Genomic DNA, 13,937 nt, shown 5'->3' with positions numbered 1-13,937 from the left:
GCTACAGCTCACTTTATCGGATGCATTCAGCGGAAAATACAGTGACATTTATATACACACAGACATGAAAAATGGTTGTTATCATACACATTGTAAGGAGAGTGATCACTTAAGATGAGCTATTACCGGCAGGAGAGCGGGGGTGGGGGGCAAGAAAACCTTTTGTAGTGATAATCAAGGTGGGCCATTGCCAGCAGTTAACAGAAACGTCTGAGGAGCAGTGGGGGGTGGGGGTGGGGGGAAATAAACATGGGGAAATAGTTTTACTTTGTGTAATGACACAGCCACTCTCAGTCTCTATTCAAGCCTAAGTTAATTGTATCCAGTTTGCAAATTAATTCCAATTCAGCAGTCTCTCCTTGGAGTCTGTTTTTGAAGTCTTTTTGTTGTAATATTGTGACTTTTAGGTCAGAGATCGAGTGACCAGAGAGACTGAAGTGTTCTCCAACTGGTTTATGAATGTTATAATTCTTGACATCTGATTTGTGTCCATTTATTCTTTTACGTAGAGACTGCCCAGTCTGACCAATGTACATGGCAGAGGGGCATCGCTGGCATATTTTTCCCCATATCTGCACTACAGCAGGGGTCTCAAACATGGGGCCGCAGGGTTCTTCCCTGGGACCCGACAAGCTCCCTGCGGCCCCCCGTCCCCTCCACAGCGTGCTATGTCCCCAGCCTATATCCAGGACAGGGGTAGGCAATCTACCGCCCAGAGCCGGATCCAGCCCCTCAGGGCTTTGGAGCTGGTTTGCAGATTTGCCAACCCTGTGGTGCTGAGGACGCCGCACCGCTTCCCTGAGGCCCTGGGCGGAGGGGGAGCAGAGAACTCCTGTGAGCTGTTCTTGCCTGTAATTACCTCCTCCAAAGCTCCCATTGGCTGGGAAAGGGGAAGCGCGGCCAATGGGAGCTTCAGGGGAGATACCCACAAGCAAGAACTGCTCACAGGAGTTCTCTGCTCCCCCTCCCCCTGGGGCTGCAGGGACAGGGTGCCCACCGCTTCCTGGAGCGGAGTGGAGCGGCACGGGGCTGGGGCCGGGGCCAGGGCAGGCAGGGAGCCTACCCTGGCCCCGGTGCACGCCCCTGCCACCCTGGAGCCGCTCTAGGTAAAGAGCGCCGGGCTGGAACCCAAACCGCTCCTGCACCCCAACCTCCCTGCCCTGAGCCCCCTGCTGCACCCTGCACCCCAACACCCTGCCACACCCTGCACTCCCTCCTGCACCCCAACCCATGTCCTGAGCCCCCTGCACTCCCTTCCGCACCCCAAACCCCTGTCCTGAGCCTCCTGCCACACCCCACACCCATCCTGCACCCCAACTACCTGCTCTGAGCCCCCTGTCGCACCCCAACCCCCTGCTGCACCCCACACTCCCTCCTGCACCCCAAACCCCTGTCCTGAGCCCCCTGCCACATCCACACCCGTCCTGCACCCCAACCCCCTGCCCTGAGCCCCCTGCTGCACCCCGCGGGCAGGGGCGGGGGTGGAGTGGGGGATGGGGGCAGTGGCCCTCGGGCCAACGAACGAGTCCGCATGTGGCCCTCCTGGCGATTCCAGTTTCAGACCCCTGCAGTACAGCATCTTTCACCCAAAGATCTGCAAATGGTTTACAAATATTAATGAATTAATCCTTACAACAGCCCCATGAGCCAGGGAATAAAGAATCATTATCCCATTGTAGAGACGGAGCAACTCTTGTACAGTGGATAAGTGCCTTGCTCACGGTTACTTGGGTAATGTGTGGAAGAGCCAGCCAGGACTACAGACTACAGACCTCCTGTCATGAGCGCTGTTCCCCGAAGCATCCTTCCTCCTGTCACGTCTTCTGCTTAGGTCCAGTATGTGCCTTTCAACGGGTGGGTGAGCTTTTGTGTTTCCTTAGCCTCCTCTCGCTCAGTTCACTTTCGAAAACCGCCATCCTGTTGAAGCGCAGGTTGGTCCTGTGCTGCGAGGGTGCTCTGGGTGGCTCCCTGGGGCGGGGCTCGCTGTGCAGTAATGTTTTTCTGTTTCACATTTCTAGTTCTCGGCCCTTTATTGCTATAGCCGAACAGACATTTTAGTATTAACCCTTGCATGAAGCACAGCGCTAAATATTCCTACTGAGCTTCTGACACCTTTATATACTTTCCCATCTCCAGTGGGAACCGGGTTTTTGGTCCAAAGATTGTCTAGGGAAAGGGAAAGACGCTGACATAGGGAGCCTGGACCAAAGCCCACTGAGATCAATGGGAATCTTCCCAGGGACTTCAGCGCGCTGCGCAGCAAGCCCTCTCCAGACGCCCACAGGAGGGGCAGATGGTCGGAGCGCAGGTGAGGGGCGCGGGATTCCCGGCCTGAGGGGCCAGTCTAGTCGGGCCGCCCCTCCCTGCCCCAGCTCCCCCTCCCTCGAGGAGGGGCTCCGCAGCCTAGTCAGCCCAAGTGGAGGCAGCCCGGCTGGGCGGGGTGACCGTTGCTCTATTAAGGCAGGGGCTGGCGGTGGCTTGGGCTGCCCTGTCGCCACCCCTAGCATGCAGTGCTCCCCGAGCCTGGTGCTCGCCCTCAGCTCCCTCCTGGGCGCCCTGGGGTTCCTGCTGCTCTGCCTCAACCTCCGTGCCCCGTCCAGGTACGGGAAACACCAGGAGAAGCCGGGCAAGCCCTGGGCCAGGCTGCCTGCCCGCTGCGCCTGGTTCCTGCAGGAGCTGCCCTCCTTCTTGGTGCCCGCGCTGCTGCTGGCGCTGCGCAGCCCGCCGCGCCTGGAGCCCCTGGGCTGCCGGCTGCTCTGCTGCATGTTCTGCGCGCACTACTTCCACAGGTAACGCGAGCCCCCGCCGCCGCGGCGTGGCGGGCGGCAGGAGCGGGGTGGGGCGAGGGCTCGCTGCGGGGCTCGCTGGGTGGCGAAGGGTCTCTGGGTGGCTCCCTGGGGAGGTCTCGCTGGGTGGCGAAGGGTGTCTGGGTGGCTCCCTGGGGGGGCAGGGGGAGCTCTCTGGGTGGCTCTCGGGGTGGGAGCTCACTGGGTGGCGAAGGGTCTCTGGATGGCTCCCTGGGGGGGGGGGCAGGGGGAGCTCGCTGGGTGGCTCTCGGGGGGGGAGCTCGCTGGGTGGAGAAGGGTGTCTGGGTGGCTCCCTGGGGAGGTCTCGCTGGGTGGAGAAGGGTCTCTGGGTGGCTCCCTGGGGAGGTCTCGCTGGGTGGAGAAGGGTCTCTGGGTGGCTCCCTGGGGAGGTTTCACTGGGTGGAGAAGGGTGTCTGGGTGGCTCCCTGGGGAGGTCTCGCTGGGTGGAGAAGGGTCTCTGGGTGGCTCCCTGGGGAGGTCTCGCTGGGTGGAGAAGGGTGTCTGGGTGGCTCCCTGGGGAGGTCTTGCTGGGTGGAGAAGGGTCTCTGGGTGGCTCCCTGGGGAGGTCTCGCTGGGTGGCGAAGGGTGTCTGGGTGGCTCCCTGGGGGGGCAGGGGGAGCTCTCTGGGTGGCTCTCGGGGTGGGAGCTCACTGGGTGGCGAAGGGTCTCTGGATGGCTCACTGGGGGGGCTTGCGGGAGCTCGCTGGGTGGTGAAGGGTCTCTGGGTGGCTCCTGCAGGGGGGCTCACTGGGTGGCGAAGGGTCTCTGGGTAGTTCCCTGGGGGGGCGGGGGAGGGCTCACTGGGTGGCGAAGGGTCTCTGGGTGGCTCCCGAGGGGGGGTGGGATCGCTGGATGGCGAAGGGTGTCTGGGTGTTTCCCTGGGGGGGGTGAAGGGCTCACTGGGTGGCGAAGGGTGTCTGGGAGGCTCCCTGGGGGGGAGGGGTGGGATGGCTGGGTGGAGAAGGGTCTCTGGGTGGCTCTTGGCAGGGGAGCTCGCTGGGTGGAGAAGGGTCTCTGGGTGGCTCTCGGGGGGGGGTCTCGCTGGGTGGCAAAGGGTCTCTGGGTGGCTCCCTGGGGAGGTCTCGCTGGGTGGAGAAGGGTCTCTGGGTGGCTCCCTGGGGAGGTCTCGCTGGGTGGAGAAGGGTGTCTGGGTGGCTCCCTGGGGAGGTCTCGCTGGGTGGAGAAGGGTGTCTGGGTGGCTCCCTGGGGAGGTCTCGCTGGGTGGAGAAGGGTGTCTGGGTGGCTCCCTGGGGAGGTCTCGCTGGGTGGAGAAGGGTCTCTGGGTGGCTCCCTGGGGAGGTTTCACTGGGTGGAGAAGGGTGTCTGGGTGGCTCCCTGGGGAGGTCTTGCTGGGTGGAGAAGGGTCTCTGGGTGGCTCCCTGGGGAGGTCTCGCTGGGTGGCGAAGGGTGTCTGGGTGGCTCCCTGGGGGGCCAGGGGGAGCTCTCTGGGTGGCTCTCGGGGTGGGAGCTCACTGGGTGGCGAAGGGTCTCTGGATGGCTCACTGGGGGGGCTTGCGGGAGCTCGCTGGGTGGTGAAGGGTCTCTGGGTGGCTCCTGCAGGGGGGCTCACTGGGTGGCGAAGGGTCTCTGGGTAGTTCCCTGGGGGGGCGGGGGAGGGCTCACTGGGTGGCGAAGGGTCTCTGGGTGGCTCCCGAGGGGGGGTGGGATCGCTGGATGGCGAAGGGTGTCTGGGAGGCTCCCTGGGGGGGAGGGGTGGGATGGCTGGGTGGAGAAGGGTCTCTGGGTGGCTCTTGGCAGGGGAGCTCGCTGGGTGGAGAAGGGTCTCTGGGTGGCTCTCGGGGGGGGGTCTCGCTGGGTGGCAAAGGGTCTCTGGGTGGCTCCCTGGGGAGGTCTCGCTGGGTGGAGAAGGGTCTCTGGGTGGCTCCCTGGGGAGGTCTCGCTGGGTGGAGAAGGGTGTCTGGGTGGCTCCCTGGGGAGGTCTCGCTGGGTGGAGAAGGGTGTCTGGGTGGCTCCCTGGGGAGGTCTCGCTGGGTGGAGAAGGGTGTCTGGGTGGCTCCCTGGGGAGGTCTCGCTGGATGGAGAAGGGTCTCTGGGTGGCTCCCTGGGGAGGTTTCACTGGGTGGAGAAGGGTGTCTGGATGGCTCCCTGGGGAGGTCTTGCTGGGTGGAGAAGGGTCTCTGGGTGGCTCCCTGGGGAGGTCTCGCTGGGTGGCGAAGGGTGTCTGGGTGGCTCCCTGGGGGGGCAGGGGGAGCTCTCTGGGTGGCTCTCGGGGTGGGAGCTCACTGGGTGGCGAAGGGTCTCTGGATGGCTCACTGGGGGGGCTTGCGGGAGCTCGCTGGGTGGTGAAGGGTCTCTGGGTGGCTCCTGCAGGGGGGCTCACTGGGTGGCGAAGGGTCTCTGGGTAGTTCCCTGTGGGGGCGGGGGAGGGCTCACTGGGTGGTGAAGGGTGTCTGGGTGGTTCCCTGGGGGGGCAGGGGGGCTCACTGGGTGGCGAAGAGTGTCTGGGAGGCTCCCTAGGGGGGGTAGGGGGGCTCACTGGGTGGCGAAGGGTCTCTGGGTGGCTCCCGAGGGGGGGTGGGATCGCTGGATGGCGAAGGGTGTCTGGGTGTTTCCCTGGGGGGGGGGTGAGGGGCTCACTGGGTGGCGAAGGGTGTCTGGGAGGCTCCCTGGGGGGAGGGGTGGGATGGCTGGGTGGAGAAGGGTCTCTGGGTGGCTCTTGGCAGGGGAGCTCGCTGGGTGGAGAAGGGTCTCTGGGTGGCTCTCGGGGGGGGAGCTCGCTGGGTGGAGAAGGGTCTTTGGGTGGCTCTCGGCGGGGGAGCTCGCTGGGTGGTGAAGGGTCTCTGGGTGGCTCTCGGGGTGGCAGAACTCACTGGGTGGCCCCCCGGGGGGGTGGGCTCGCTGACTGGTGAAGTGTCTCTGGGTGGCTCTCTAGGGGGGCGGGCTCGCTGGGTGGCAAAGGGTGTCTGGTGGCTCTGTAGGGGAGAGGAGGCTTGCTGGGGTGTGTGTGTGTGCGGGCTCTCGCAGTGGGCTGGCGGTGCAGACGGTGGCTCTGACCCCAGTGGAAGGGGCTGGGTGCTGGATTTCTACCTTGGCTCCCTCCTGTGACTGGCGAGGTGATGCTCCTGGCCCTGTTCACTGCCGACTGGATCAGTCTGAACGACCGGATTCGGGTTAAGACGCTGAAGTTGGTTCTTTACTCCCGGTTCCTTGTTAAGTGCCTCCTTATTCAAAGGCCAAACTTATTTCAAATGGCCACGTCCCACTTTTAGAAATGTCATCCATGGAATGTGGTCAAAACTTTTAATTTCTAATCGCCTGTCAGTGTCTCAGTAATTATCCATGAATTTAAATAATCCAGTCAGAGGATGGGTGGTGACCGGCTGGCTGTGACAAAATGAGGCTCAGGTCACCTGGCCCCCTCAACATGTTCTGAAGGCTCTGGGAGGTATCACTCACTTTGCTCCTGTGCAATGTGCTGTAAGATGTGAGGTCCCTACCACAGTTGCCAAATTTCAGTGGCAAATAAGCATCCTGACTTTCACAATAAGCCAAAAATCAAGCTAATCCCATTTCAAAACAAGGCCAAAACAAGCCAGTCCCTAAGAACCCCAACTCTCTATGTGACTAGATCCCCCGGCACACAATCTGGGGCTGTGCTGGGCCCACTGTGCACCCCTGATTCTCTCACCACCTTACCCCTGCTTGTCTCCCCTTGCCCCTGCTTGCTGGGAGCCGATCAAAAAAAAGAAGCTACAAGCAACAAGCTACAAGCCAAAGAAGCAACAAGCTACAAGCCAAAAACTAGCCAACAAGCAACTCACAAGCCAATTAAGCCAAAAACATGCCCAATTTCTGCGTTTTTTTCATGGGTTTGTAGTGTCTGGTCCCAACCCCGCTTCCATATTGCAAATGGTGCATTAATAAGGAACTGCGTTTTGCCTGGCTGCATGTGACAAAAATGTCTTGGTCAGCTCAAGTGACATGTCCCTGTGACTGTCCTGTGGTTCCGAAGGAGCTGGGACATCCCACTCTCTGACTTGAAGCTTTGTTCTTGTGCAATATGCTGCCCCATGTCAGATCTCACACCTCTTCCATATTGTAAAGGGCTTGAATAGGGATCTGGGGGTTCACTGACTCTAGGTGACAAATTGTGACTTCGGTCACTCCCCACAACTGTCAGACTGTTCTGAAGGAGCTGGGACATGTCACTTCCTGACCCACAGGTTTGTTCTTGAGCACTATGGTGTGAGATGTGATTCCATCCCCCCATTTCATTTTGTAGATGGAGTTTGAATAGGAGCTGGGTTTCGACTGGCTGTGCTTGACAAAATAGGTATTGAGTCAACCCTAGTGACACCTCCCTGTGACTGTTCTTTCATGATGCAGAGTTAAGCATATGCCACTCCCAGAAGTGAACCTTTATTTCCGGTCTGACAAATTTATTACCCCAATTTTAAATATGTGCTTTCTTTGTTAGTAAACATACAATATTCTTTTGTATATTTTCTTTGTAAATATCAACAAAAAGCAGTATTTAGCCAATTTGTTGGAAATCCGGCTGTAAAGTTTTAACAAATTATATGATAATTACAAATGAAGAAGTCTACAGGAACTTTGTTTTGTTGTTAGATTAATTAAAAACAGGGAAAATGGCTAAAGTTACCAAAAATTGTTTGTTATAAATCTAGAAACATTTGTTATGTTTAGTGTTGTCTTTTCCCTGTTACACAACAAAAATAATAGGAAGACACTACCAGGGTGCAGGTGACTCTCAAATAATCTTGTTTATTAACTGTATGCAAATGTACAAGACCTAGCTTAATGCACACTTCTGTTCTGAGTGGTTTCTGATAGCTTCTAAAACATAGAAAACAGTGAGCACCACTACAGCACTCAAAAACTACATGAAGGAATACTATTCTATATCTTTCTTTGAAGGAGCTAGCATCTGTAGTGTTGCTGTGAAATTCATATAATAGTAATGTGGCTTGGTACAGTTCAATGGAATCTGGAGAACTCTTTAGGCTGGAATATCTCCACCTCGATTCCTTTTTAATTCCAAAATTCCATCATGAAGTCCTCAGTTTTACCAAGTTTCTGGATCCATACAAAATGGTTCCCAGTGTTATATGTTATCCCAACAACTTTGTACCTATAATGACAACACCTTTTCTTTAATAATTTAAAATAATAATTTAAAAATTTTACTGTTAATACAAATAACTTTGATGACTTTTATTGAACTAATCAATGCTATTTTCAAGTTACATGGAAAAGAGGACAGATGAAGGATTTTTCTGGGGTGGGAACATTTCATTTTTGTCTGAATAGTCAGTGAATGGTATTTGAAAATATGCAGGCCAGTACTTTCATAGAATATCAGGGTTGGAAGGGACCCCAGAAGGTCAACTAGTCCAACCCCCTGCTCGAAGCAGGACCAATTCCCAGTTAAATCATCCCAGCTAGGGCTTTGTCAAGCCTGACCTTAAAAACCTCTAAGGAAGGAGATTCTACCACCTCCCTAGGTAACACATTCCAGTGTTTCACCACCCTCTTAGTGAAAAAGTTTTTCCTAATATCCAATCTAAACCTCCCCCACTGCAACTTGAGACCATTACTCCTCGTTCTGTCATCTGCTACCATTGAGAACAGTCTAGAGCCATCCTCTTTGGAACCCCCTTTCAGGTAGTTGAAAGCAGCTATCAAATCCCCCCTCATTCTTCTCTTCTGCAGGCTAAACAATCCCAGCTCCCTCAGCCTCTCCTCATAACTCATGCGTTCCAGTCCCCTAATCATTTTTGTTGCCCTTCGCTGGACTCTCTCCAATTTATCCACATCTTTCTTGAAGTGTGGGGCCCAAAACTGGACACAGTAGTCCAGATGAGGCCTCACCAATGTCGAATAGAGGGGAACGATCACGTCCCTCGATCTGCTTGCTATGCCCCTACTTATACTTATACTTATATTTTGAGATGCATCCACAAAATACATCTTGTTTTCTTTTAACTTACGTGCTGTCATGCACAGAAATCTCTGATGGAAATAGCAGAATGTCAAATTTTTGAATCTTTCTGTGATCAGACTTAACTGTCAGCGTAATGATAAGGTGCATGGTTCACCATTAATGAAATTATACATATTTAGTTGATGTAATCCGATTGCCCTTGTTCACTTTGACTCTGAAATTGTAAAAGAAGTAAAATGTTGTTATTTATTGTTATAAAAATATTTTAATTAATTGAGCAATTGTTGCTGTTGTTAGTGTTATCACTGGTTACACCTATACAAACAACAAGGAGTCTGGAGGCACCTTAAAGACTGACAGATTTATTTGGGCATAAGCTTTCGTGGGTAAAACACCACTTCTTCAGATGCATGGAGTGAAAATTACAGATGCAGGCATTATATAATGACACATGAAGGGAAGGGAGTTACCTCACAAGTGGAGAACCAGTGTTGGCAAAGCCAATTCGATCAGGGTGGATGTAGTCCACTCCCTATAATAGATGAGGAGGTGTCAATTCCAGGAGAGGGAAAGCTGCTTTTGTAATGAGCCAGCCACTCCCAGTCCCTATTCAAGCTTGTTCAAAACTGCAGAAACAGACTTCAAAGAGAAACAGCAGAACTAAAATTCATTTGCAAATTTAACACCATTAATTTGGGCTTGAATAGCTCTTTTCCACCCAGACTTCTTGTTGTTTTTGTTTCAGAGTAACAGCCATGTTAGTCTGTATTCCCAAAAAGAAAAGGAGTACTTGTGGCACCTTAGAGACTAACCAATTTATTTGAGCATAACCTTTCGTGAGCTACAGCTCACTTCATCGGATGCGTACTGTGGAAAGTACACAAAATCTTTTTATACACACAAAGCATGAAAAAATGGGTGTTTACCACTACAAACTGTTTTCTCTCTGCCCACCCCACTCTCCTGCTGGTAATAGCTTATCTAAAATGATCACTCTCCTTACCATGTGTATGATAATCAAGGTGGGCCATTGATTTTTAACATTCATAAACATTCATAAACCAGTCGGAGAACACTTCAATCTCTCTGGTCACTCGATCTCTGACCTAAAAGTCGCAATATTGCATCCGATGAAGTGAGCTGTAGCTCACGAAAGCTTATGCTCAAATAAATTGGATAGTCTCTAAGGTGCCACAAGTACTCCTTTTCTTTTTGCGAATACAGACTAACACGGCTGCTACTCTGAAACCTGACAATAAGAAGGAGTTTTTAAAGAATATTCGTAACTAAGGAAATCCCAGCAATGGTATAGGTGAATAGACACATTATTAGATAGAGTTGGTAGAACTGTTAGCAATGACGCAGAAAGTGTTCAATAAATATTTCTGTCTGTATTTAAAAGAAGCAGGATGATATATTTGTATCACATGAGACTGATGAACTACTTTCCAGACCATCAGAATTCCCTAATAACTTGTACCCAAGAGTTATAAAAAGTGAGCTAGGAAGATCTCTGGCCCATCAATTTTAATTTTAAATACATTTTAGAATACCAGGGAAATTCCAGAAGACTGAAAGAATACTAATATTGTGAAATATTCAAAAAGTGCAAGCAGTATGCCCTGTGTAACTGTAGGCAGGTTAGCTTGACATCAGTCTTGGGCAAAACAATGGAAAAGCTGATATAGGATTCAATTGCTAAAGAATTAAAGAATAGGAATACAATTAATTACAGTCAACATGGTTTCATGGAAAATAGGTCTTGTCAAACAAACTTGATTTTTCTTTTTTTTAATGGCATTTCTAGTTTGGTTAACAAAGGTAAAGAATTTGCAGCCATGTTGCAGCGCGAGATATACTGCCATCTCCGACCAGCTAGGAGACTCCATCCCATCCTAGAAGACAATGACCTGGCATCAGTTATTCATGCCTTCCTCACCTTTCGGCTACAGCAATGCAATATACTTGGGCATGAAGCTGTCAGCACTTAGGAAACTCCAACTAGTACAGAACACTGCAAGGCACCTCCTCAGCAACAGAGGCTATCATGCATACATCACATACCTGTCCTTCCTCCTTACAGTGGCTTCCTGTAGGATTTTGAATCAAGTTCAAGGTCCCGTTCCTTATCTTTAAGGTGCACAATGGCGTGGGCCCAGGATATCCAAAAGATTTCCTAAGCTCCAGGAACAGAGACTATGGTCAACAACTCCACTCCTCAGCCACAACGGAACTCTCTGCAGTAGGGTAAAGCTTGTCTGTGTAGTAGATAAGAACTTTCTCTGCGGTCAATTTTAAACTGTGGAATGAACTCCCTCAGGAACCATCACAAACCTCACCACCTTCTGCTCCAACTGCAAGGCACATTTCTTTGATCTTGCCTTCTCCAACAAACACAAAGCAACACATATATTTAAATAACAAAAACAAACAAACAAAAAAGCTAAAACCCTGCCAAAACAATATACTCCCCTTCACATGTTCCTATCCCTGGGATCAGATGAGAGAAAAAACACCATACAAGAGTTGTGTAGTCACATTGCTTTATGCGCTGCTGGAAGGTGCTCAGATGCCATGCTCATCACTGCAGAATAAGGGCCTCCATAAAATAGATACAATATACTTAGAACTGCACAACATTCTGGTTAAAAAGTTAGCACTATCCAATACCCATAAAGCACATTTTAAATGGATTACAAAATAGCTAATTGGCAGGACTCAAAAAGTAGTTGATGGTAGATAATCATCACAGAATGTGGGTGTTTCTAGTGGGGTTTTGGAGAGATCAATACTAGGCGCAACACTATTCAACATTTTCATTAACAACTGGAAGTAAATATAAAATCACTGCTGTTGAAGTTTGGTAGATGATACAAAGATTAGCAGACTGGTAAATAATGAAGAGGACAGAGCAGTCGGATTCAAACAAAATATGTTTTAATACATCTAGGAACAAGGAATGCAGGCCGTAAGTACCAAACGGAGGCGACGGGAGAATTGTGTCCTTGAAAGCAGTGATTCTGAAAAGGATTTAGGGATCATAACTTCATAGAGCTGTAAGGCTGGAAGGGACCTCAAGATCCATAAAGTCTGTCTCCCCATACAGAGCCAGGATGAAGAATGCCCAGACCATCCTTGACAGGTATTTGTCCAACCTGTTCTGAAAAACATCCAGTGATGGGGATTTCACAACCTCCCTTGGCTGTCTGTTCCAGAGTTTAACTATCCATACAATTAGAAAGTTTTTCCTAATGCCTAACCTAAGTCTCCCTTGCTGCAGATTAAGCCCATTACTTCTTGTCCTCCCTTCAGTGGACACAGAGAACAATTGATAACCGTCCTCTTTCTAATAGCTCTTAACATACTTTAAGAATGTTATCAAGTCCCCACTCAGTCTTCTTTCTCCAGATTAAACATGCCCAGTTTTTAAAAACTTTCCTCATTTGTCAGGTTTTCTAAGCCCTTTATGATTTTTGTAGCTGTCTTCTAGGCACTCTTCAGTTTGTCCACATCTTTCCTAAAGTGTGGTGCCCAGAATTGGACAATACTCCAGTTGAGGCCTCACCAGTGCCACGTAGAGAGGAACAATTACCTCCTGTGTCTTACATGCAACATGCCTGTTAATACTCCTTTTTTGTCACAGCATCACATTGTTGGCTCATATTCAATTTGTGATCCAGTATAACCCCCAGAATCTTTTCTGAAGTATTATTGCATAGCCAGCTATTGCCCATTTTCTAGTTGTCTGTTTGATTTTTCCTTCCTGGATGTATTTCTTTGCACTTGTCTTTATGGAATGGCATTTTGTTAATTTCAGACTTGTCCAAGGTCATTTTGAATGCTAACTCTGTCATCCAAAATCCTTGCAATCCCTCCAAGCTTTGCATCATCCACAAATTTTACAAGCATAGTCTCCTCTCCATTATCCAAGTCATGAATGAAATGGACAAGCAACTGAACATGTGTTCCCACTGCTGTGATAAAAAGAGCAAATGTGATCCTTGGATATATGAGTAGGAAACTGATTTTACCTCTGTTTATGGTATTGTGAGACTCATATTAGAATACTGTACCCAATTCTGCTGTCCACATTTTAAAAAGGATGTTGAAAAACTTGGAAAAGGCACAGAAAAGAGCCAAAAAAATTATTCAAAAGCTGGAGAAAATGCCATACAGTGAGAGACTTAAAGAGATCAATTTGTTTAGTTTATCAAAAAGAAGACTGTGACATGTCTAAATTATGGTATACAAGTACACATGGGTACACATTTTTAAGGTAGTCTTGAAGCTCAGAACAAGGGTACCATCACAACAATGATTGGAATAAAACTATTTCCTATGCAGATGTTTCTGTGGGTGTTTAAAAGAAAGCTTTCTGTTGTAGGTAGAAGACCTTGGGAAGTGGCTTTGAGGCATTTTTTAGCAGTACTTTGATGTACTGTATGTATGTAGTTTCAGAGTAACAGCCGTGTTAGTCAGTATTTGCAAAAAGAAAAGGCGTACTTGTGGCACCTTAGAGACTAACCAATTTATTTGAGCATAAGCATCTGAGGAAGTGAGCTGTAGCTCAGGAAAGCTTATGCTCAAATAAATTGGTTAGTCTCTAAGGTGCCACAAGTCCTCCTTTCTTTTTGTATGTATGTAGATGCTTGGCTTTTGAGGAATACCCTACAGATATGGCTAGATCAGACCTCAGAGGGTGCCATCCAGACGGGCAATAATGAGGACATAAAACTATCATAAACTGATCCTTTTAGTGAAAGAAGATAATACTGCTGTGGCAGGCATCCATCAGATGCTGCTGTTACAGTCTCCCATGTAATTTTTCATAGTTTGTGAGTACGTTTTTGGTCTGGGAAGAAATGTTTATGGTAGTTTTTTAGTTTTACAGGGTTCTGTGTAGATTAGAAAGTGCTGTGTGAACAACAGGGGAGTTTGGTCTCTGCCTTGGTTTCTGATTAGAGTCAACTCTTGAGGCAGAGTTGTTCCTTGTGTGCTGTTTAACCATCTTGTTTCAGGACTTTGTAAATTAAGCAAGTTATACATAGAATATGCCCAGATTCTGTTTCACTCATTTTTTAATCCAATGAGGAGCCAACTTGCAAGGCCCTGGAATTCTGCTTCCACTTGGGAGAGCGGGACACTGGTGTCAGAATGGCACACTAGTGTCAGAAGTCAACAATATTTAGCATTCATATAGTGCA

At 50.3% G+C, this 13,937-nt stretch overlaps 1 protein-coding gene across 1 annotated transcript in view; it reads left to right on the top strand.

The window, feature by feature from the left end:
- Nucleotides 1-2,505: 2,505 nt before the first annotated feature.
- Nucleotides 2,506-13,937, top strand: part of SRD5A2 (steroid 5 alpha-reductase 2) — a gene marked incomplete at its 5' end in the record, with an annotated part of 57,229 nt that continues 45,797 nt past the window's right edge. The window contains one exon of the mRNA XM_084622328.1: nt 2,506-2,789. Coding sequence (XP_084478454.1) covers nt 2,506-2,789 — 284 coding nt within the window. The remainder of the gene's footprint in view (nt 2,790-13,937) is intronic.

The sequence above is a fragment of the Lepidochelys olivacea genome (assembly GCF_965140295.1).
Source record: "Lepidochelys olivacea isolate rLepOli2 genome assembly, chromosome: 3".
Lineage (NCBI taxonomy): Eukaryota > Metazoa > Chordata > Testudines > Cheloniidae > Lepidochelys > Lepidochelys olivacea.
Note: the sequence above shows the minus strand (reverse complement) of the source record. Positions and strands in the feature narration are given on the sequence as shown.